At 36.7% G+C, this 26309-nt stretch overlaps 1 protein-coding gene across 1 annotated transcript in view; it reads left to right on the top strand.

Annotated features, from left to right (window-relative positions):
* Nucleotides 1-26309, top strand: part of PARPBP (PARP1 binding protein) — a 47215-nt gene that overhangs the window by 3217 nt on the left and 17689 nt on the right. Inside the window, exons 4-8 of the mRNA XM_086740148.1 lie at nt 651-881; nt 3056-3160; nt 4681-4851; nt 7224-7378; nt 24095-24278. Of these exons, the coding sequence (XP_086596274.1) occupies nt 651-881; nt 3056-3160; nt 4681-4851; nt 7224-7378; nt 24095-24278 (846 nt within the window). The remainder of the gene's footprint in view (nt 1-650; nt 882-3055; nt 3161-4680; nt 4852-7223; nt 7379-24094; nt 24279-26309) is intronic.

Genomic DNA, 26309 nt, shown 5'->3' with positions numbered 1-26309 from the left:
AAGACAGGCTGAGAGAGTTAGGGCTGTTCAGCCATTATGTAATTCAACCATTAATGTAATCAATATTTTTAATATAATATTATTAATGTAGTTAATGTTAGTTGTGGTACTAGTAATGGATAGGTGTTCATTGCTTTAATGTATTTGTTTGACAGTGTTGGTACATAGATCTAAGTTATGCTGAAGTATAACTGTACTAACACAGGAAAAAGAGCTCTTTTTTTTGGACATAGCATATGTTTTCCCAGATTACTGCTTGAAGCAAGGTAATAGAGCTATGTTTACTGCCTTTGGGATGTAAAAACCTGCCATGCTGAAAACTATTTCTGCAAATAAATAACTTTATGTAAACAGTAGTCCTGGAAAAGTCAATATGTTTGGGTTTTTTTTTTTTTTTTTTTTGAGTAAAGTTCAGTATACATACCTGGTATTTTAAAGATCAGGAACAAATACTGTATGTAGCAAAACTCAACTGTAAAGCTGCACTGGAAGAACTTCAACTATAAGTAAGATTTTGTTTATAATAAACTTAAACATTTAGATTATAATAGAGGTTATAATAGTTTATATAGTTTATATATATACCTGGTTTACAGGTATTTTTAAAGCTGTCCTTAATATGAAACATAATATTTTTGCTTTTCTATCAGCACTATGGAGATTTCACAGTATCACTTAGTGATGTGTTGGAAACTTGGAAATATTTGTTACATGACAAACTGGGATTATCATATGAAAACATGAAAGAACCTGAAAATTATGCTGACCTAAAAAAAGCCTATGATGCCTTCTTAACAAAAACCAATATGTTAGATCTAATAGATGTATGTCAGAAGTGCCATGGTCTTGGACTTGTATCTGAAGATGAAAGCATAGCCCCTGTAAGTATTTTTTTGTTTGATCTCTGATATTGTTTTGGTGTATTCTTTATTCTAGTTATAGATTTATGACACTTCTAAATACACACAGGAACTCTGAATTATTCACAAGTTACTTTGTTCTTCTATTGGGGAAACAGATGGGTTTAAATTACTAAATCTTATAAAGAGATCTTAAATTCACTCAAGAATTACTTATTTCTGTTGTCGTGCTGGATTGATGGGTCCCATGGCTTTACTATGGGTATATCACTCTAACAGAAATGGAAATGAAAAATGAACTGTAGATATTTGATAAGACTGGAACAAAGCTTAGTGATTAATGTGTGTCATGGAGTTTTGGTTGTATGTTGATATGCAGTCAAAATATTTTTAATGGTTAACTGTGCTCTTAAAAGCAAAAACTTTCCTATACTACATGTAGTTTCATGTTAGATTTTTGCAGAAACCGGAAGAGATTACACTGCAGCCACTCAGCTCCCTTGCAGTTTATTGCAGCTCACATGTTCTTATGACACTGTGTGGGAGGCCATGCTCTAAGCTAGAGAAGTGCTGGGGTCTATTCTACTCCTAGGCTATGAAAGTCTGTGAAAATGAATCTGTGTGTTAATGAATAAAAATATATGTAAGTAGCAATTAAGATAAGTTTGAGACGCAAGCATTTCACATGATTTTATTTGATTCTGTACTCTCTAGAGCATGGAAAGGTCAAAAGGCAAAGGATAATAAAAAAAATTAATGAATGTTGGATTTACATGCACGTACTTCTAGCTTCTAATGAAAATTAGAGAGGAGTTAATTGTCTGTTTTTACTGCCCACTGTGTCAGTATTGCAGACTTAAATTACTATTTATTTCTTCTTCTGAATTTGATGCATGTTTAGTTAGATGATCACTTTAATATGAGGGCAGCGATGTTAGTAATTGAACATTAATCGAACTGAGGTGTATTATGAACATATTGATAAGAGGGCTGGAGCACCTCTCCTATGAGGACAGGCTGAGAGAGTTGGGGCTGCTCCGCCTGGAGAAGAGGAGGCTCCAGGGAGACCTTATAGCAGCCTTCCAGTACCTAAAGGGGGTTATGAGAATGACAGGGAGATACTTAGCAGGGCCTGTGGTGACAGTACAAGGAGTAATGGTTTTAAAATAGGAGGAGGCAAATTCAGACTGGATATAAGGAAAAAAAATTTACAATGAGCATGGTGGAACACTGGAACAGGTTGCCCAGAGAGGTGGTTGATACCCTATCCCTGGAAACATTCAAGGCCAGCTTGGATGGGGCTCTGAGCAACCTCATCTGGTTGGAGATGTCCCTACTCCTTGCAGGGGGGTTGGACTAGATGACCTTTAAACCTAAAAAAAGATGACTTTTGGGTCCCTTTCAACCAAAATTATTCTATGATACTGTACCATGAACTACTAGTTACAGCATGATTAAAGCTGTTTACCTTCCAGCCCTAGTAAGAACGAAAAGTTTTCTTCATGAAAAAGTGGTCGAATATTGGACCAAGTTCCTCAGAGAGGATGTAGAATATCATCTTTGGAGATATAAACTTGGCTCAGCATGTCACTGAGCAACCTGGTCAAACTGGTCCTACTTCAAGCATGAGTTTGCACTTGATGATCTCTATACATCTCTTTTAGCCTTAATTATTGTATAATTTTGACAAGTATGCTTATAACCAGCTTGTCTACTTCCTTAAAGGTTTGGAGAACCTACCCTCAAACACTCATGTGATTATGAGGCACAAATGAGGTTATAAGGAGAACTGACATTCAGGAAGGGCATAGAAACTGCAATTTTTAAGATTGATTTTTTTTTTTTTTTTTCCCTTTCTGTTTCATGGGGAAGACAGAGAACTGGAGTGGGTTAATAAGCTCTTTCTAAACATCATATAATGTGTTAAATGTTCTCTAAAACATAAATAGCTGCTTGTAGTGCAAGTATATTACATAACTGAGATATCTTTTCTAAGTTAATTTGAATCTTACACCTCATTTCTCTACTAAAACAGTTGTACTTTTAAAGACTAAAACCAAAAGTAGGTTGTAAGGGTTACTCTAACCTCAAAACACTAGCAAACTGGTGGAGGCATAGTTTCACCAGATTTGAATACTATTCTTTGCTTTTTAGTCCTCTTCATGTTTAGGTTTATCCTAATATTTTTATTAAAGGTTGAACTGTTGGAATTTATTTCTGGCATAATGAATGCACAAGAAAATGGTTCTGTTCTTTCTACTCCTACACGAGTCAACAGACATGGCCAGAAGAATGGCAAGGTAAAAATTATTTCTGCCTCTTCTGTAATGTTCTGGATACATTGAAAGCTTTGAAATACAACATAGCTTCATTTTCCAATGAAAATGGTATTAAAATGTTGCTGGTTTTAAAAAAAATAGAATATGTATATTCAAACTTTGTATCACGTATATCATAGGTGTGTGTATGGGACTAGATGCAGAAACTTATGTTCTAGAAGACAGTCGTTTTATGACAGGCACTTGATGTAGACTTAGTCTGCCTTGAAATACTAGGGAATAAATTTCTGTACAAGTACAGATCTCTCAAATGTTGTTTTGACTAAAAATTAAATGATTTGCCCAATGCTGCAAAGTGAAGTGGTAGGTGAAGTAAACTTCTTCGATTTCATTTTGTTAGCTTGTACTCTCTTACATACAGAAGAAAACTGAATAGCCACTGTAGATTTGTCTGTCCCAGTACAGGACTTGAAGACTTTCTGGGAATACTGGATTCTTTCCTTTTACCCTTTCAATCTCCATAACAAGAATCTCAGAATACTATATAACAGGGCTTGAAATGCTGGAGCTATAGTAATTTCCAAACTTGCTTTCCTCATGATAAGTGGCAAATTCAATTAAATATTTGGGTACAATTCAAAATATTTCTGAACAAGAAAATATTTTCTGAACTATGTTTCTCGGCTAGATAGAACTTCTACCACTAACATAATAACTTTCTTGTTGCTCTTGGCTAGTGTAGTAAAACTATTCCTTGGTCATCTTTCCTTCTCTTAAATCTGTCTTATCAGACTGTTATACACACGTTTTTTTTTTCTTACTGCCTTTTCTTACTTTTTTTGTTGTATACATCCCATTGAATAAGAAGAAATTCCATAGCAAATATAGGTTTTTCTCATTGTCTTTCCTTTTGTTAATGGCCTTTTTTTGGTCTTTGTTTTCTTTGCTTGCAACAAAACCATAAATTCTTCAGTTCAGGGACTGTTGTTCTTATGGGGTCCAGAACAGTGCTGCAGTATAAGCAATTAAATTGTTATGTTTTGGTTATGTGGGTAGAGGTGGGTCACAATTTATGTCCAAACTCCATCAATGGAGTTTCTGTGATTCAAATGCCCTGGGACCCAAGGGATTACTGAATCTGGTGTGGAGCTGCCAAATTGTTTGAAAACTTAGCTATTTGAAGTTAATGACAAATCCTTACAGGGTTTAATAGCACTGGTATTTTGCCTTGGGATAGAAAAGGAGTATCTGTGAAGAGATTTCTAAGTAGAAATTGGTAGCTAGTTTTAATAGCTTGAGATCCAGTCCTCCTATTTTGTGAATATTCAAGTACAGGATACATAATTTTAAGACATTAATCATACTTGCTTTTATCAATACTTCCAGAATCCTCATACATAAAGTAGCATTTTGAAATTAGGCGAGGTGAAATTCTCAGTCTCCCAAAAATCATATCAGTATGTATCTAATTAGCTTTAAAAAATAAAAGGAACATAATTTAGCATTAGTATGAACAATTTGTGTGATGCTTTCTTATACAGGTGACAGTCCTGGCAAAGAAGTGTGTTTGTTCATATTTAAGCCTGTTGGTGAATTCTAAGGATGATCTGGCATTGGCTCACATTCTAAATGTTCCTGACAGAGGACTTGGTAGAGAAGCCTTCACTAACCTAAAACATGCCTCACAGGAGAGAAAAATGTCCATTTTCCTGGTATGTGTGTCAAATGAAACTTGCTGTAGATCAGAGGCAATGAAGTAGGTCTTTAAACATAAAATGTTGCTTTAATATCTTATGGAACACTGACATTTACAAGCCAGGTCAAATAGCACCATAAACATGGTTTCTAGGTTAAAAAGACAAAACAGAGATTCTATGTGAACAAATGGGTAGTTGCTTGGTCATGAGATCTAAAAATGCACAGAAAAATAATTGTGTGCATGTGTACCTCTGGAGCTCTAAAATGTGATATTGTAAAAACAGGCATCAAAGCTGTTCATCTCAGTGACTGCAATCCTGAAAAAGTTTACTATCTTAAACATGAATATAAGATATGTTTTTGTTATTGCTTTTTACATTTTGAAATCTTGGTACATATTGTTAAGTCAGGTCATGAGCATGCATATCAAAGGAAAAAGACAACGGAAGGTAAGATGGCGTTAGACTAGATGTTGCTGCTTACCGAATACCTCTAAAAACAATGAAGTTGGGTTAAGTAAATATCACAAAGCAGTATTAACGTTAATAAAACCGAGCCACTAACAATGCATTACAATGTGTTTCTGTTTTAAAGTGCGGTAATTAAGTATTTTGGTTGAATACTAAACTGGCATTTTTCTGTGCATTTGTTAAACTTGAGACATCTGGAACCTAAAGTATTTCTGTGTACAAATTGCTTTTCTTAGAGCAACCTGGTGACAAAACCCTGCCTTTGACATGTACACTAGAACAGAGGACAAAATTTGAAAGGACAGTGTTGCAGTTTTTTAACTTTGACTCAGAATTTGTGGAGGGTGATGCTTTCCAGTCATTTGCAGCTACATCAGTCTTTAAATACTCTTCAAGATGTGATTGATATGGGACATGCCCGCTCATTTTATTCTCAAAGGCACTGAGCTGGGAAAAAACCTCGAGACAGTGATATACTCTTTCCTCAGTGCCCTTGTACAGGAATATAAAAAGCTACAGCATCAATTTGCATTGCTTAGAGGCTTGTTGCTAAAGAATCTAGTTTGGTATGTGAGGTACATTTAGACTTATAGTAGTTAGAGTCAGCACAGAGCCATCTCAAAAATAGTTGGAATAAGAGGAGTAAGAATTCTTTCTCCAAAGAACCACTGTAGTCCCTCATGTTCAAAATAATAAAATTTTGCATGCACAGTGGCCTCAGTGCAGACAACGGCAGACCAAGGAAAAACAGTATGGGTATGTAACAGTCACTGAAGCAGCTGCATTCTAAGATTTTTATGGTTGAATAAATATGGAAAATTTGTGAAATCTTGGTTCCAGGATTAATTATTTTAGCTCCTAATGCTCTGTTAACACTGTATTAAAAAAAAAAGTGTTTGCACTGGATTTGTTACCTCTTCCTCACAGTTGCCAGAGGGGAAACTTCTCTACCGTGTAAAGAAGTCTTCTTTTCTGGCATCTGTGTCTTGTAGAAATCCTGCAAAGCCAGAATATTTTCCATTGGGAAGGCAAGGTCCTATGAACTGTACTTGATCTACAGGAAATCTTTAACAAAAAGGCAGGAATACTGGCAAGTTTTACTTTCTTTGCTAGAGTAATTCCAATTGTAGTCTTTCCAGTCCAAAGAGTTTTATAATTTAGCTGTATAGTTTGAAATTAAAATTTATGTGTACAATTAATATTACTGCATCTGTGCCAAGCATATTGGATTGATATCTTTACTTTCATGTTTCTGGAGAACTGCGAAGCTTTTTATTCTGACTGTTACCTTAAAATTTGGGGGATTGTTCTCTAAGACGTACTACTTCTGGGACATCTCTTGTTTTCAGTGTCTGTACAGGATATAACAATATATGGAAACTTTCAGAATTGGGTACCTGTCATGATAGAAGCCTTAACTATCATAATTTTTTAGAAGTTTTAAGTATACATTATTATTATTTGCATCTCTGAAAATAAATGTACTACTGAAGTAAACTTTTACAGGCTTATGTTAAAATTGTTCTTGGGTCACAGACAGCCCTCTGAATATAAGAGTAGTTTTTGTGAGATCAGCATGAGCATTTAAATAGCAACAACAACAAAAAATTTCTCTTCCCTGTGTTGATAAAGTTTTTTTTTTTAAACTGTCAAAAGGCCAATGTAAATATCAAATTAGATGGGTTATTTTTGCTTTGGCTTGTGGGTTTTTTTAATACTGCTACACTATTCAAGTATTGATCTTGCCATTATTTATGGTTGCTTGCCATTAAGAGGTATTCTGTTGATTTCGGATTATTCCTGCTATCAATCAGCTGTTATACACTGTTTGCAAATCTGCAGGAAAGGCTCACTTCAACATGCGTATATTTTGTGTATGTCTACAGTTTCATATTTATGAATATTTCTCCTAATAGACAGCAACATCTTTTATCCGAACCGTAGAACTTGGAGGAAGAGGCTGTGCGTCTTCATTATTTGATCTTTTAAGAGTCCATGTGAAGGGGCTTTCAAACTTTGTTAATTTTATTGACAAGCTGCAAGAAATTCTTGGTGAAATCATAAATCCAAGGTAATAAAATTTCTGTTATGTTTTTGTCTTGTTGAGCACTTTTTTTTTTTTCTTGTGCATGTGTCTTGAGGAGAAGGAACAAAAGAAAATCTAATCACTTATTTAATATTTCAGAGCAAATATTTACAACTTAGATCTTATTAGAAAATATAAATATTGGAAAAACAATTGGAGCAAGCTTGTAGATTTTTTTTTTTAGGTTATTGTTTATCTTAATTTTTTTACAAAATTGAGGTACGTATGGCTATTTGGTTAGCTTCCTAGTTGTGAGTGAAGTTCCAAATATTTCAATCGTGTGTCTGGTAAGTACATAAACTGATATTTGCTTTACTACTACTTCCTTGTTAATTACTTCCTTTTTGTCATTTCATTGTCTATACCCTTATATAAAGGAGTATTTTTATTGCTGCTGACAAATGATGGCATTGGTTATTTAGCCTTTCTTTTCTCTTCTTTTTAATTATGTAAGCAAAGCAAAAGAATTATTTCTTAGGAAGGCTCTGGTGAAATCACTGATTTTGAATGTTTTTGAAGACCTGAAGTTAGCCTTTTGGACAGGCTTGTAAGCGTGAGATCAAGTAGAGAGAAGTCTAAGTGTAATACAGGAATTTGAATTGGTAAGTGCTGATATTAGTACGAAGAGCAGAGCAATTTTCTTAAGCATTATAGAAATCAGTGATTTTTTTTTTTTTTTTTTTTATTTTATAGTCAGTAATTTTTCGATACAAAACTTTAGCAAATCAGCTGTAATAGTTCTGTCTTCGATACTAAAGAATCTTTTATTGGCTTGAATTAGTCTAATCCACATAGTGGAAAACAAAATGTTATAAGCAAACCATAAGCATTATTTAAATTACTGTTCAAATTGCATTGAAGCCAGAAATGGGAAGTATTTCTGAAGTTGTTTTGCAGTTTTCATTTTACTTTTTAATTCTGCTTCTTTGTTCTTTAATTTCAACATCTTGGATGCCAGAGACATGCTGTCTGTGTTGGTAATTAAAGAAAACTTGACTCAACATCTAATGTATACTTTTTTCTTTATTTAAATCATACCTGGCACTGTACATTGATAAAAATGACAAATGGAAAATTATTTATGTGTGTGAACTTACCTGAAAAAATGGTCTTTCCACCCTAAAAAGTATGTACAGTTCAGCAAAGTGTAAGTTAAAATGCTATATCTTGTTAATTATCCTTCTGTTCAAGGCATGTGAGAAAAATCTGAGTGGGATAGTTGCTCGGAATTAGCGGTTTCTAATTGGGAGAATTCTCTAGAGCTTGGAAATTCTTTTTAGCATTCAGCTATTTATTCTGTGGATTTTTTTTTATTCCTGTTGCTGTACCTGCTGTCCTTTCCCTGGCATTCTATTCCTATTGTTGTCATTCTTTATAGATAGTATGACAATCTGTTTCGCTTTGAGATATAGATATCATTAACGTCAGATTCTGGAGTCTTCATTAGGTTACATGTATACATGTAGGTGTCACTCGTTGTATCACTGACCAAGAATAGAAGGTAGTTGTACTGTGGTGTTTCTAGTATTGCTTGTACTCTATATGGGCTTTATAACTTCATGATATAAAATATTACTGTTGTTTTTATATGTGTATCTCTATAGTGCTCAGTGCTTATAGAAATATACCAATCATAGAATGGTTAGGGTTGGAAGGGACCTTCAAAGGCCATCTAGTCCAACCCCCCTGCAAGGAGCAGGGACATCTCCAACCAGATCAGGTTGCTCAGAGCCTCATCCAGCCTGGCCTTGAACATTTCCAGGGATGGGGCATCCACCACCTCTCTGGGCAACCTGTTCCAGTGTTCTACCACTCTCATTGTAAAAAATTTTTTCCTAATATCTAATCTAAATCTACCTGCCTCTATTTTGAAACCCTTACCTCTCGTCCTATCACAACAGGCCCTACTGAACAGCCTCTCCCCATCTTTCCTGTAGGCCCCCTTGAGGTACTGGAAGACCGCTATCAGGTCTCCCTAGAGCCTCCTCTTCTCCAGGCTGAACAGCCCCACCTCTCTCAGCCTGTCCTCACAGGAGAGGTGCTCCAGCCCTCTGATCATCTTTGTGGCCCTCCTCTGGACCCTCTCCAACTGGTCCATGGCCGCCTTATGTTGGGGGCTCCAGAACTGGACACAGTATTCCAGATGGGGTCTCACCAGGGCAGAGTAGAGGGGGAGAATCACCTCCCTCAACCTGCTGGCCACGCTCCTCTTGATGCAGCCCAGGATGCGGTTGGCCTTCTGGGCCGCAAGAGCGCATTGACAGCTCATGTTGAGCTTCTCGTCCACCATCACTCCTAAGTCCCTCTCCTCAGGGCTGCTCTCAATCCATTCTCCGCCCAGCCTGTATTTGTGCCTGGGATTGCCACGACCCAGGAGCCTGCAGGACCTTGCACTTGGCTTGGTTGAACTTCATGAGGTTGGCACAGGTGCATCTCTCCTGCCTGTCAAGGTCCCTCTGGATGGCATCCCTCCCCTCCTTAGTGTGTTGATGGCACCACATAGCTCGGTGTCGTCAGTGAACTTGCTGAGGGTGCACTCTATCCCACTGTCCATGTCACCGACTAAGATGTTGAACAGGGCCAGGTCCAACATGGAGCCCTGAGGGACGCCGCTCTTGACTGGTCTGTACTTGGACATTAGGCTATTGACCACCACTCTCTGAGTTCGGCCATCCAGCCAATTCCTTATCCATCAAGTGGTCCATCCATCAAACCTGTATCTCTCCAGTTTAGAGATAAGGATTTCATGCGGGACAGTGTCAAATGCCTTGCAGAAGTCCATGTAGATAATGTCCGTTGTCCACTGATGCTGTCACCCCGTCATAGAAGGCCACCAAATTGGTCAGCCATGATCTGCCCTTGGTGAAGCCACGTTGGCTGTCACCAACCACCTCTTCCTCCTAATCCAATCAGTTGTCTGTCTTTGAAAGAATCTTCATAAGTATGCTGAAGTTCTCAAATATTATAGAACTGGTATATAGCTTAGAAAGGGTCACAACACTGGTGAACAAAAAGATATTTTTCTTAAGTGCTTGGTAAGCCATATGAGCGAGGAGTGTCTGTATGTCCTGCCTGTGATGTGACAGTTACTGTGAATTCCAGAAGATGCAATTTTACACACTAAATTTCTCTAGTTCTGTTACTACTGCAATCTAAAAAGCAGAGAAAAATCCCCAACAATGCAGCAAAAGTTTTGGTTGCTTATTCTTTAGAAGTCTGCTGAGAAATCTAAGAGCGAACTGGACAACCGATCTGCAGTATTGCTGTTTCTCTGATGTAGAGATTAGCCAAGCTGCAAAACCGGGTCTCAGTATTTGCTATGCCATAAGAAAAATGCAGGGTTTTTTCATTGTTTACTTAATGATTAGAAGTCTGGCATTTAAGTTTCATCTTGTTACAGTGGAGATCTTATGAAACTTGAACTTGCGCGAAATACAAAGTGGCCAAATAAGTACCCGCCATTGTGAAACACATGTTGAAAAGAAGCTTTCTTCATCTGCCTGAGTCAAGTTCCTTTGCATTGGAAACCCAGAAACTGAATTGAAGATGTTGGACAGTGATGGGATGTGCTTAAGAATATTTTCAGCATTGTAGGAGATATGGTGCAACCAAGTATCTGCTAACCTATGGAGAATAACAAAAATATATTTCTCATCCCCAAGTCATTCAGCTAAGAAACTGAACAGGAAGGAGATGGGACAAGGGAAGGGAAAACTGTCAAACAGAGTGGAAATTTTATGAAAATATGATGATTTTATTCAAATATGGTATGAAGTATAAGCAGACCTGATGGCAGAAGAAATAGAAAGATATAATGAACTTTGGTAGTTTCAAGGTGTATTCACTGAGCAGAATGAACATTCTTACAAATCTCTGGAATTTTGAAATAGTTCAAGTTTGCTTCTTCTCATTCTCCGGATGTCTAAGATTAGAAGAAATCACTAATCTTTCAAGAATCAGTATCATGAACAGCCCTTAAAGTTGGGGATGCTGTAAAACTTGTAACCCTAGAACTATTTACAGGTTCTGTACATTTAAGACTTGGACAATATTTATGCAGTAAATAGAGAGCTTGGATGTTCTACTTTTTTTGCTGGTTTCTTGACAAGAAACATATCGATGTTTTATTTGTCAGTTTAGTTGGTGATTATTATACACCTGAGGATCTGGAAATTCTGCTGGTATAAGTGAAAAAGTGCAGTACTAATCCATCATTTTGGAAGTCCTATTTTAGGCCAGGCAATAATGCTTCTTGCATCTGGAAAGATCTTGCTTATTCTGTTTCTGGAATGACTTTTTTTCAAGTACATAAAAGACGTATGTGACTTAAAACTGATTAAAAGGCATTTGTGTTATTGGTTGCTGCGCTTGTAGGTTCGTATAGATATATGTGTGTGTACATATATATATATATTTTTTTTTTAAAGTCCACACTAATTTTGTAGAGTGGCAAAGTTGGTAGATGGGCCGTAAATTTTCTTCTTGAATTGGGCCCTTACTTGGCTGCGAGCACTGACCGCTAGGTGACACTATTGCACAGCTCACCTCAGGAGCTGTTGAACTCTGAAGTTGGCTGCATTGTTTAATTTAACACACTTCAGTGAGTGTTACGCTTTGGAGTGGGTCTTCATTTCAGTTCCATGAGCAGTCTTCTACAGTCAGTTGTAGAAGTTATACAGCTTGACTTGATCGTGCATGTGGATTAGCGCATTGAGCTTTCCCTTGAGAGGGAAAATGCTTTTTCTTATGTGTTGTGTTTGTGAAGCTGTGAGTGCATCTAGAGATGCAGTAGTATTTTGGGAAAGAAAGCATACAAGACTTTCTGTTTTTGTGCTAAATGTTTGGGTTAATTGGATAGTGCTCACACAGCCCTGGAGTTTTGTTCTAAAGTTGCTGGAAAGTTGTGCAAGCGTATGCAAAACATTGTCTATAGGACTCTCTAAACTTAGGATCATAGAATAATTCAGGTTGGAAGGGACATCAGGAGGTTTTTGGTTCAACACCCCGCTCAAAGCAAGATCAGTTATGGGGTTGGCCTAGGTTAATCAGGGCTGTATCCTGTCAAGCTTTGAAAACTTCCAAGGATGGGGAGACTGCAGTTTCCGTCTTAGCAATCTATTCCATTGCTTGAGTGTTCTCATGGTGAAAAGTTATATTGAGTTGGGACCTGTCTTTTTTTTTTCAGTTTATGCCTATTGTCTCTTTTCCTTCCACTAACTGACAACATGAGGAGCCTGGCTCCATCTTCTTAGTTACCTTCTTGTAGGTATTGGAAAGCTGTTGGATTCCCCTGAAGCGTTCTCTTCTCTGGACTGAACAAGCTGTTCCCCTAGCTACTTCTTACAGGGCATGTCTCCCTGACCACGTTGGCAGCCCTCTGCTGAACTTGTTCCAGTTTATCAGTGTCTTTCCTGGACTGGGGGGCCCAAAACTGGATGCAGTATTCTAAATTTGGTCCAACGAGTGCTGATTAGAGAGGCATAATCACATTCCTCAGACTACTGGCTACGCTACTGTCCGATGCAGCCAAGTATACTGTTGGCCTTCTTTGCTGCCAAGGCACACTCCTGGCTCACAGTTAACTTGCTGAACATGCACCAAGACTCCCAGGTTCTTTTACACAGAATGCTCCCCAGCCAGTATCATTGCAAGGGATTATCCCTTTCCAAGACTTTGCACGTCCTGTTGAATTTCATTGGTTCCTGTCAGCCCATTCATCCCATCTGTTTAGGTATCTCTGCATGGCAGCTCTTCCCTCAAGCATATTGGCCATTTCATCAAATTTGGTGTCATCTGCAAACTTGAAGAGCATGTATTTTTATCAGCAAGCCACTGCCAAAGATATTTAAAAGAAAAAAAAACCAAAACAACAGGTTCCAGGGCAGGCCCCTATGGTATTCCATTTGTTACTGGCCTCTGGGTAGAGTACAAGATGTTTAGTACCTTCTGAGCCTGATCATGAAACCAGCTTTTTAACTCCTCTAGTTGTCAATCCAGACTGTAACATCCAAATTTTGTATGTTGAGAATATTTTCTGACAGTGTTGAAAGCCTTGCTACAGTCAAGGTAAATGGCATCCACCATTCTCTCCTGTTCTGCAAAGCTAGCCATTTTGTTATAGGAATCAAATGGATTGTTCAGGCATAATTTACATTTGATAAATCCATGCTTATAGTTACCAGCCACCATCTAATACTTCACATGCCCAGAAATGTTTTCCCAGAGGACTTTACATTCTCTCAGGGAGCAAAGTGAGGCTGATGAGCCTGTGCTTCCCCGAACTGTCCTTTTGGTCCTTTTTGCAAACACTTGACTCCGTTTGTCAGGGACCTTCCCTGATCCCCATGACCTTTCAAGGATGGTACAGAGTGGCCTTAGGAGGACATCAGCCAGTTCTATTTGTACTCTTGGATGGAGCCTGTTTAGCTCTATGGGTTTATATGGGCTCAGTTTTGTCAAGTAAACCCTGGCTTGATCCTTATCTACTGCTGGTAGTTCTCCTCTGAAAACTTTTTCTAATCAGAGGCCTAGGACACCATGTTGGTGAAGACTGGTGAAGACAAAGAAGGCATTGAGTACCTCAGTTTTATTTGTGTACACTGTTGCAAAATCTCCTGCCATCTTGTGTAAAGCCATTTTGCGTTGAAACTCTGTCATCAGATCACTGTTTAGCCAAGCTGATCTACAGATATTTTTACACATTTTCCTGAATATCGTGATGGACAGTTCTTGTGCTTGTAATGTGCTGTCATTAATAACATTAAGGCTTTCCTGAGCTCCTTTGCCTTTTAGAACTTTCTTATACGGGATTCCATCTACCAGTGCACTGAATAAGCTGAAATCTGCTCTCCCAAAGTCAGTCTGTACTCTGCTACTGGCTTTCCTTGCTCCGCTAGAATCTTGAACTCCACTACTTCATGATTGCTACAGGCAAGGCTGCCATTAGTTTTCTATTTTATTTTTTCTCTGTATCCCTGACCAATTCTTCCTTATTAGTGAGTAACAGACCCAGCTGTGAGTAAGCCTATGTATCATCCATCCAGTATCCCCGACACCCTCTAAAAATGTAACTGCTTGCATCCCATTGTGATGCTCTTCCAGCAGGTGTTGGGGTGGTGGTGGTGAAGTGCCCTGTGAGAACCAGGATCTATGATACAGAGACCTGCTGAGAGTTGCTTTAAGAATACTTTGCCTGTTTCCTCATGTGTGATGGGTTGTCTACAACCAACTCTGACCCTGATTTACAAGCTCTCAATGAGCCTTTTGTCTGTCCAATGGAAGAGTTTCTCCATACGTCTGAGCTGCTCCTGCATATAGAAGGCACTCCCCAACCTTGTCTTCCCTGAAGAGTTTGTTGTATTAGACCTTTGCAGCACTATAGCTGTCAGGCTATCCCACCATGTCTTGGTTATTCCAAATAAAGTTGTAGTTCTGTAACCACGAGGAGCTTATATTCCTTCTGACTTGTTCTGTTGTGTTTTCCTGGATAAATCTCTTTAGACTATTTAAAAATATTTGCAATGTGCTATTTCTCAGTAAAATACTGAGAACTTAGACACTCTAGCAGTTTCCCATCTCATAGCATTGTTGAAATGAACAATATTTTGGTGTTCAATATTTACAGTGAAAGTTACTGATTATATAGAATGACCCAAATGAAGACTGTATTAGCATTCTACCACGTTAACAAAGATTGTGCTTGTGACTTAATTAAAAACATTCTTACATTTTGAAGAAAAAAAAAATATCAGAAAGGCTTGTGTAAGAAAATAGTTATTTTATAAAAACAAAAAATTAGGTTTAAACCAGACACTTAAGAAATTTTCTCTGAAAATGCTTGCCATTTCAAAGACTTTAACCTAATTTTGAAGTAGATTATCTGCTTCACATACACATTTACCTTTATAATGGAAATACTGATATACTTTAATCTGATTGCCTTCATTTCAATTTAATGTTGGGAATCTTTTACAATATATTTAGAAGTAAATAATTTAAAAAATAAACAGAATTGTGGTTTAAATTGCATTTGCAAGAAATATTTTTTTTTTTGTTGAAAAAGCTGATCTTTTGAGGGTAAGTCTGACTTAAGACATCTCAGTTGAAGTGTGGTATCTTAAGTGCTCCAATTGTATAATACTGCATTTAATTAAATTGTGGGTTTTGTAATTTGCTGTCCCTTTCCTTAACTTCTTAATTTAGGCTGGTGCTGGAGAATACACTGACCGTTATGTCCTAGATATTGAAATTCAAGTATTGTCCCTTAATTTAAAAGAAGACATGGAAGCTGTGGTTCTGTGGCACTCTGATATCAGTGCTGGATTAAAAAATCTTACCCTTTTGCCATCATGAAGATATCAAACTACTAGTTCATCTGTTCCCGTAGCCTTCCTTTAATCCAGACTTGAGAAGCAGTCTGCCCGTAATTCCAATCCTGATAACTTTCAGTAAATTGCAGGAAAATTATTATGTTGAGAGGGATCTATTAAGCTGGATATCTTATGGTAGAACAATGTAGCTGTAGTATGGAACGCACATGGCTGCTCATCAAGAATCTTATTCTGAGAAGAATACTTGTTTAGCTTTATAGTAGCTTTGTCACAGGACTTAAGGAGCATTGCTTGGTATGGAGAGTATATAAAATTAATCTTGGAGAGAACAGACACTGACAGAACACCAAGTTTGGTTTTTGCAGTAGATGATTGGGGAAGTACCATATCTTTTAGATGGTGGCACTTCCTGAGGAAAAGTCACTCTTAGCTTGGTGGAAAAAAGCCCAAAGATATAAATTTTTGGCAGTACAGCAAAAGTGACAGCAGCAACATAGAAAAGTACTTAGCAACAGGATTGGTTTTTTTTCTGTGCTTTTATTGTAGATCTAATAAACTGCAAAACTCTGAAGGGCCTAAAGTAGGGTCTTCACCTAATATTTACTTCTGTATGGTTTGAAAAATTAGAGTAATAGTGCATGCATCCATTATTTGAGGTGAAATTTTTGAGTACTAGGAGTGTTTTGATATAGTTACTTTTTTTCTTTTGCTGATGCATCAGTCAACTTATGTATATTTAAAATATAATTTTATTGTTGAAACTTTAAAATCTAAATTAACATGAACTACTAACTTTAAAAAATGTATGCATATAACATAATTAGAAAAAAACTTGAGTTTGCTTTAAAGGCACACTTACTGATATGTTAAGCGCATTTGTATGTTGTATTGTTTCTTAGATAAATTTTGTCCTTATCTACTCAAGTAGATGAAGCTGTAGTTGACATTATGTTTCTTTGCATTTGAGATTGCTACTCTCTTCATATAGTTCTAAATTAAAAAAATCAGATAACTGTTCAGTTCTTATAAAGTTCAAGAACAGCTTCCTAAGTCCACAGCCAGGAAAAGGCTGTGATTCCCTCCCACTCTGTAATCACTAGGTATTTGTAATCTGTTTCAAGACATTTGTTCTCACTACGTAAGTTAGATAGCTATATATTTATCATCTATTTTTTTTTACCTTTGTTGGAGAAGTTGAATTAATAAAAATATTGACCTTAGTATAATAGAATTTTGATATATTCTGTTCTGTTCTTGGAATAGGCTTCAGGAGTCTGTTCTGCTTTTTATCAAGTTTTGAATATTGTCCATATCCTCAATGTTTTGTTTTTTTTTCTTCTGTATGCTACTTTAATCTTTTCCACAAAAGATGTATTTCCAGAAAATAAATAAAAGTGCTTCTGCATCATATTATCTTTGCACACTAAGACCTCAGTTCTGTACGAAGAGCTCTTGCCAATATCACTTAGATTTTAGGTAGGCAGAGGAGCTTGTTTATACGATTATCTCAGTAGGAACAAAGTAGACAAGGAATGCAATTAGTTTCTTATGGATTAGATACCTCCACATAAGAAAACATGGTTTGCTAAGGAAAAAGAGATAGAAATAGATAGGACTGGGATACAGATGATGTAAGGCAAAAAGGTTCAAGCAGGCACAAGATCTAAGAATATTTTCAGTAGAAGCAGCCAGTAACAGAAGATATGATTTATACAACGCTTGGTTAACAGGTAGTTTTACATTGTACTATTTTTTTAAAACTCCCTTTAGAAGCACTGATGTAAATAAGACATTTTTAGCATGTGAATCATTTTATCTTCCTGTAGACATCTGTTTTGCTCTGTCTGCAAGACGGGTGAGATGAATCCCACCTGAACTGTCCTACTCCTCTTTTAGTGCTCGTTCATGCTGAAAATGGTAAGCTATTCCTTCTGTCAGCAAACATAAAATGTTTGGGAACTTGTTAATTTAAAAAAAAAATTAAATTACGGTTATCTGTAAAATTAAACATTTAGAGGCTGCCAGTGAAGTCTCAATTCTGTTGCCTGAGATGCATGCATTAACATAGTCTTTAATTATGAACTCACGTATTTTCCCCTCACCCACCCATTAGTCCTGGCTTTTGTCGATAGGAAATAAGAGTAAATTGAGACCCTGTAATGGAAGATAGTAGTGTGTGTTGGACAGTTTCTAGCTGCTGAAGCAAATGAAGAATAGTGCAGGCCATCAGAGGCTTGGTTCTAGGTCTCTTCTGCTATAGACTTACTATGGAATACTGGATAGATGTGCTGACGACAACATTTGGACTTTGCTGAGTCCATTCTGTGGAAGATCACCACTGTACTGTTGCATCCATGCTTTTGTGTCTGAACATTCCCTGCCAGACAGTGGCAGGTGGTTGTTTCTATAGCATTGAGTTTTTTAGCATATATAATTACTCGGGTGGATTTTCTTTGGTTATTTCTATCCTAGATAAAAATAGCAATGGGTTTCCTAGTTGAGGCTTCTTTCAGTTCATACTTGTTGAACAAAGAAATATTGTTGCACGTGAGACTGAACAGAAGATCATATTATTAGCGTTTAAAAAAATTGCTATTTTACAATATCTATCATAGTGGTAACTGACAGATGTTTACTACTAACTGGATTTGATAGAAGTCCTTCTTCAATATGACTTAAAAGACCATGGATGTGAGACTGAAGCACTTTATCCTAGAATATTTCATGTCAGCAGCCTATGGTCTGAATGAAACATCAGAGAAGCTTGTTAGCAGGCACCCTGACTAGAAATGGACATGGTCCTGCGAGTTCTCTATTGCTTTAGACATTGGCATTGCTTTGTTTAATGTATCAAGTTCATTCTTGAATTCAGTTAGATTTCCTGCTCCTTTTTCAGAATAAAGAATTACAATTCTTAACTTTTGCTGCTGTAAAAATTGCCTTTGCATGCAGATAACTTTGCCCATGTAATTCCATATTCAAAACAAACCTTTGCTGCCCATCTGGCCAGGTGGATAACAGTTTTCAGCCTTATTCCATTCATATAAACACTTAATTTCTAGTACAATGCCAGATATTTTAAAGTTCATCTAAGATAAACTGATTTCCTACATAATATAAACCTAAAAAAGAGTAATATCGGAGCAATCTGGTATAGATCTCCTTTTTGTAAAAACAAACACTCCCCCCCCCCCAACCCTACAAAAACAAAACCAAACAAAAAAACAAAAACAAAAACCAAACCTGAAACAAAAAAAAAGCCTGAAAAAACCTTAGTTGTATTTTTACTGCATTTTCCTTTTATCTTCATGCTTTTAGTTAATCTTTTAAAACTCACTAACAATGAAGTCCTACTAGTGATCTGAAGTTGCTCAGGTAATTTATTTGATTGATTTAAATAGAACTATTATATTTATTGTTAAATTAATTCATAGTTTCATGTTCAAGATGGTTACTTCTTAATTTGTTTTTTTGTTCCAGTGGATTGTGTTTTCTCCGAAAAGTTATACTTCTTTTTTTTTTTTTTTTTAACTATAGAAAGGACTCTGTAAACATGGACAGAGCCCTAGCCATCTCCATTTGTGGTCTAGATGGCATATATAAAGTCTCCTCCTGAGACTGGCTTGAACCTACTTTTTGAAACTGCTAGACATGGTTAGTGAGGGCTTACTAGAGAAAGCTTTGAAATATTTATGAAATAGACAGATGAGGTGGATTCAACATTTTATAAATGTATTCAAGACTAATAAGACAAACCTCACAACATAACTTATTTTGTTATCTCATCCTGATGTGCAATGGCATAAGCTATGGCACAGTGTTCCAGTACTAATCCACACACATTAGATCAGCATTTTATATCTTGGCCTGTTTATATAAATTTTACTTGAAGTATGAATAAACTTTTCATTTTCTTTGCTCCAGTTAGTACTGTGTATATCTGATGGTGAACTGGAAGTCTTTCCTGGAAAAGAAGAAGGAATATGGGAAGAAAAAGAGATTAAATGAACTCTACTTCTAATAGCAAATATCCTTAGTTGGCATTGGGTAGTAGAGGCAAAAAAATAAATGTAGAATATGTTTTTATCAGAGTTTTGGGGTTTGTTTTTTTTTTTTTTTTTTTTTTAGTGAAAAGCTACAAGGTAATTGAGTCACATACAGAGCATAGCATTTAAATTAAGGGCATGATTATCTTAATTAACTGATGCCCAGTGCTATATGTATAATAATACTTTTTCTTCCAGCATACAGACACACATATGTATGTAAAATGTGTGGAAATAATAACAATGTAGATTAAGCTTAAGATATCTGTAGACAGAAAGGACTGAACCTGGCTTTCAAAGACAGCTTCAGTCAATCCCTTCACCTGCTTGTTTGCTTGGAATTCTAGGTACAGCACAGTATTTATGAAACAGATACTACTCATTTAATACAATGCTTTTCTCATTTGAGGGTATTATTATGGAAAGTGTTAGTTTAGGGCTGAGGGAAATAAAGGAGTTTGGCAAGAAGCATCAGACTTGGCAATGGTTCCTGTGTACATCTGAGACGGAACTTTTCTTCAGCAGTGCTCTCTTCTTACCTTTTGATAACTTTCACTGGGTGATTTTTTTTTTCTTTTCCCCTTGAACTTTTAATTCTTTTGTGGTTAGACTGAATTGTGGTTTTTGGAGCAGAGGTACACCTGCATCCTCTCTCTCTTTTTTCTTTCTTTTTTTTTTCTTTAAAAAAAACCAAAACAAAAAAACCACAACAACAACAAAAAAAAAGAACCAAACCAAAAAAACCTCAACCAAACAAAAAACCCCAACAAACCACCAACCCTATCCTTTCTAAGATTTGGATGGTTCTTGACCTGTATGCAGAGAGATTTCACATGGTGACTTTTTGTTTGGCTGTATACGTTGTGCTTAAATTTCTGCAAAGAACAAGTTTTTATGTTTAACCAAGCCTGCCAATCTAATGTGAATTGAATAATCTTTAATCTGTAAAAGTTAGAGCTTTAAGTTTGACCTGGAAAAAAAAGCCAAAAAAAAAAAAGTTTCAAGTTAACTTCAGGTTTTCTAAGTTATTTATGGGAGTTTTGTTTAGCCAGGATAAGCCAAAACAGCAAGGTCTCTGGCCCTGTTCCCTCCATGTATTTTAACAGGAAACAATATAAACAAACTAGATTTCCTCTGACTGAATTCCTATTCTTACCTAGCTGTGCCCACTTATTTTGTATTTTATATGAATGTAGACACACAGTTTTGTTTAAGTTCTCCCAACTAGAATTCTAAAATTCATCTTCAGCATTTGATGTGTAAAAAAGATACTGCTCTTTCAATTTTCAAGATATCTTTTAGGGTATGTCACCTGGAGTAATAAAGCCATTGCCATTGCTTTGGGTTTGGTTTTTTTTTTTTTTGGCAGAGCAGTGATTTGTAGCATTATAGATGTATCTGAAAATTCTACCAGAGGTTCTGATAGCGATGGATCGGTTCAGGGTATGTGAATAAATATGGAACTGTTTTGTACAGTCCATGGTATAGTTAAATCAAAACTATTGGTGTCTCAGCTAGATAGATGGATGTTAGGTTACACTAAACATGCTGCATTTCTGTTTTCATTTGGACTATGAACCTAACTCTTAGGGGGAAAAAAAAAAAGAAATAAAACTTCAGTAATTCTGCTGTTAAAAGTAAGATTTAATAGACTACCTTTTTTTAGAGTGGGCCGTTCTGTCCAATTTTATCCAAATATTAGATGTTGCAGGAAAGTGGTTAGTGCTTCTTAAAGTCTGGGAAAAGGAACCGTAGGTTAATTGGAAAGGGAAAATGGATTATTATAGTAGATAATGAAGCAGATTGACCGCAGAGGAAGAATTCTTAGAGCAGGAGTTCAGAATGAACAGAATTGTTTTTGTTGCTTTTGCCTGACCTTACACTTAAGCTTCATAAAACTAAAAAAAAAAAAAATCTGACAGGAAATCAGTCTTGTAATTGAACTTAGCATTACAAGCATTGGAGGTTTTTTTTTTTTGTCAAAAACATAGTGATGGTAAGGCTGGGTTGTTTTGTTGCTTTTTTTTTTTCCCACTTGTTTCCATTTAATTTTTTGAGTAACTACTGTCACTGCAGAGAATCTACATTGCTTTAAGGATATGAAATGTGATTGTACAACTTAAAAAGAAGGGTCCACAAGTACAGGATCCTGTCTCTAACACTGGCAATAAATACATGCCCTGTAAGAACAGGGAAAATGTTTGTTACTTTTCCTGAGTGCTGTCTCAATCTCTAATTTCAGTTTGGGGTATTTTCTGAACACAGAGTTCTACTAATTTTTTCCTGGGAATCAGTTGTTTTTTTTTTTTTTTTTTTTAAAGAATGCAGCCTTTGTGCCTCTTGTTATGATTTTATTTCTTCCTTTATTCTTACATGTGTTATCAGCTGGTATTCAAAGGTGAAAATAACTGTATGTGAAAAAGTAAAAGGGGATGGAATCAATTAAAAAACCTCTGTAAATTAGAGCTAAAAATAAAATATAGACTACCACACTCTGAAAAGCTTGAGGAAAATAAGTAGAAAGAGAATTAAATTGAAGATAAAATGTCACAGGGAAATAATAAAGTCCTTATATGTACATTATGTTAAACAGGAGATAAATGATTGCTTGGTGGGGCAAAGGGAGTCTTGATTATAATCAACTTTGTCAGTCTGGATGATGGGCTCATGTTCTGAGAAGACTGGAGAATTGATGATAGTTTCCAAACAGCATGTAACTTCAAAAACCTTTTGGGAAGAGGTATATTAGTGCATTATGATGTAGGAGAGCTGAGTGGTGGTTCTAATACTTTTTTTTAGTTGCCTGAACTCAAGCAATGGTAAAACATACAGTATTTCACTTAATGTTTTGTGTAGTACTAGACAAAACTATTAAGGTTTTAACTCAAGGGATTTGTTCTGTCTTTCACTGAATCTTCATTAAAATAAGTCAACACGTTTGCTGTCTCATCTCAGACGTGATTAAAAAACTATATTAAGGTCTGTGATCCCCTAGCTAATTTACTTAACTTCGTTCATAGCATGGGTTTTGCACCTGCTTCCACACATCACACTTGCAAAATGAGCAGCTCACTCTTAACACTTGGATTTTCCATTCTTGTGATGGGACTATACTCACTCTCATTATAAGCTTTAAGTTATTTTATTCATTTTGAGTAGCATTGTTCAGGGCAGCGCTTTCAACCGCTGAGTGGAAAGATGCACTTACAAATGGCCAGTGGAATTCTTGGAGTTGTAGCTGCTGCTTCTTATTCCAGGTCTGCGGTAAATCAAGGTGCACTGTCACAACAGCCTCAGTCCCCCTGCCATTATTTGCACACAGGATCTCTGGGCTTTCCTGTGATTCTTCAATATTTTTTTTTTCTTTCTTTCTTCCCCCCCTTACATACTCAGGATAATGTGGCCTACCTGGCAGCCTGTTGTGTTTCCATTTTTATAGAATATGTAGATTTTGCAGTCTGACGGAGCAAGACATGGTGTAGTTCTGTGAGTACTGCCTTTGAAGCATCATTTGTACAACTGTAACTGCTAATCACTCAAGAGTTTTGCTGGGGAGAGACGCAATAGTTCTAATCCAAACGTGATCCCAGTAGTCTATCATAGATGCAATATGGGTGGTTCAAGGTACAGGGTCATGAAATGAAATTAGCAATCTAAACATAGTTTTTGTACGCTCACAAATGCCTTCTTTTCCTTCTATAAGAAGAGAGGAAATGAAGCCCCTTTATCAATCAGATTAATTTTTTTTTTTTTAATCTCAAACTGCATGGACATTTCAGAATTAAACTACTAGGTGCTTTTCTGTAGGCATTTTTTCTGACTGATTAAAAAAGAGATTAGTAGTGTGTGCCTTTATGGCAAACAGTGGTGTTCATCTAGTCTAATTACTATCTATTTAAATAGAATTGAAAGCAGATTGATATTTTGAAGCACTTTCATGAAGCACAAAAGACTCAAAATCTAACAAGCTGTTAAATTGGATGCGTGTCCCAGTGAAACATTTTGTTTACATTTAGCAGCTTATGAGCAAAACAGTAACTATAGGTTTAAATAAAGTACTTTGAACTTTTATGGAGAAGTTAGTTTTGTGTTGCAGCTCAGAGTATTACTAAATGCTGAATTCATTACCTTTCCTTATAATATTTTTTCTTTTTTAGCAAGCTATTATGTTGGACAATACTTCTACACCGCTGTTTGATTTAAAAGATCAAAGCTGTTATCTGAAGAGTTTTGATTAACTGTGAAGACTGGCTATGTTCAACACTAATAGGTATACTAAAGTGCTGCCAAGATTAATGTGGAGATGACCCTGTGCCTATTTTCAGACTCGCAGGGGGGCAGATTCTGTCAACAGTGAAGATGCATTTGATAAAAGGCCGAAGCAATGGGGATCCTTTCTGTCAGGCAGTAGAGGAAGTTGTACAAGATTTGGATTTGAAGATTAAAAATATTATCGATTCACAACATGAAGTCTTGACTGCCAGCACTACTGGAGTCAGTCCAGCACGGGTAATGGCACTTCTTTTGTTCTTTTTACTATTTAGCTTTACAATAAATCAAATGTATTTTCCCTATTGTGTTTCTTTTTTATTTTCTAGAGGACTTTACATAAAGTATTATCTTCTCCTAACAGTACAGAGCAGTGTCATTTCATCTACACTGTGTTTTTAAACTTATTGGAAGACTTATGTTTGAGAATTACAGTGTGGATTTCAAAAAGCTGATTTACTTAAACTAAACTTCTTACCTCAAAATTGTAAATCAAATACTCTTCAAAATTTATTTTTTTTGGCAGTTGTTATAGATGTAACCTTATAACTGTCAGACTTGCCACTAATTTCAAGGCAGTAGAGCTATAAAAAATTTCCAAACAAAAAACTCATGAAAATGGAACCAAGATTTGAGAACGTTCATCAGTGATTTTGAATAAAATACACAGGTTTTAATTAGCTCAGCATCAAGTATTTTCTAAGGGTAAAGCATTCAAAATAAGGTTAAATATGAAAAGTCCAAAACATGGTGAAATGTGGAGTGGGAGAGAAATAAAAATAAAACCCCAAACAGTCCAAGTGTGAGTTTTTATCTTTTAGTGTTTCAAGACATTAATGAAACTATTAATGATTTTAGTTTCATGGCAGGAATCAGAATATTTGCAGTTCTTTAAGTCAGATGTGGAGAGCAGAATAGAGGCTTTCTATTTGTGGTTACAAAAAAAAAATTACTAAAAAATTGCTTTTCCAAAATATTTTGTGCTTCTTATTGTTCTCCATAGGTCAAGTTCGTAGTCTAATGACTGTAGAAATGTTTACCAGTATCCTTGTCAAGGAAGAAGATCACAAAGATGTTTGTATCCTAACGTTAGGAAATGTGCTCTCCCATTAAGAGCAGTGTGAAGTTAATAATTTTCTCAAAATGGGCACCTGAGGGCAGCTTATGAACTTAATTGTATTGCTGTGAGTGTGTGGTTCTATGTTTTAGCCAGTTCTTGAGTCTAAGTTAATTGATTACTGGAACATCCGATCTACTCATGAATGGGCAGATTCTTCTATAGTGCTTCTCAGTGAGGAACCTTCAGTACATAATAGAGGACAATGAGCTTTAAGCTATTCTTCTCATCATACTCTCTGCAGTACATCCATACTCACCACAGTATGGGTATAACTGAGAGCTATCAGACATGACTCTGGGTTGGATATGACTGATGCGACACTTGGCTTGACAAATCTAGTGCTGTATCTAGTGCTGTATTGGGTTTACATGGTAAGATTTTGGTAGTGGGGAGGGCTGCAGCGGTGGCTTCTGTGAAAAGACACCAGAAGCTGCCCCCATATCGGACAGAGCTAGTTCCAGCCGGCTCCAAGACTGTCCTGCCACTGGCCAAAGCTGAGCCAATCAGTGACGGTCCTAACGCCTCTGTGATAACATATTTAAGAAAGGGTGAAAAATGCTGTGCAACAGCAGTTGGGAGTGAGAACTGAGAATACATGGGAGAAAGAACTATGCAGACACCAACCTCAGTGAAAAAGGAGGGGGAAGAGGCACTCCAGGCACTGGGGCAAAGATTCCACTGCATCCTGTGATGAAGACTGTGGTGAAGCAGGTTGTCCCTCTGCAGCCCATGGAGATCCACAGTGAGCAGATAAAGCCTATGGGAAGGACCCATACTGGAGAAATATGTGAAGGACTGTATTTCATGGGAGGCACCCACACAGGAGCAGAGGAATAGTGTGAGGAAGAAGGAGCAGCAGAGAAGCAGTATTAGGAACTGACCACAACTGTCATTCCCTATGCCCCTGTGCTACTCAGGGGAAGGAGGTAGAACAGCTGGAAGTAAAGTTGAGTCTGAGAAGAAGGGAGGGGTCCTATTCTGATTAATTTGCAATAAATTACATTAATTTCCTTAAGTCAAGTCTGTTTTGCCCATGATGGTAATTGGTAAGTGAACTCCCTGTTCTCAGCTCAACCCCATGAGCTTTTAATCATATTTTCTCTCCCTGTCCTGTTGAGGAGGAGGAGTGATAGAGCAGCTTGGTGGGCACC

This window comes from Chlamydotis macqueenii, chromosome 1, assembly GCF_036417535.1.
Source record: "Chlamydotis macqueenii isolate bChlMac1 chromosome 1, bChlMac1.mat, whole genome shotgun sequence".
Lineage (NCBI taxonomy): Eukaryota > Metazoa > Chordata > Aves > Otidiformes > Otididae > Chlamydotis > Chlamydotis macqueenii.
Note: the sequence above shows the minus strand (reverse complement) of the source record. Positions and strands in the feature narration are given on the sequence as shown.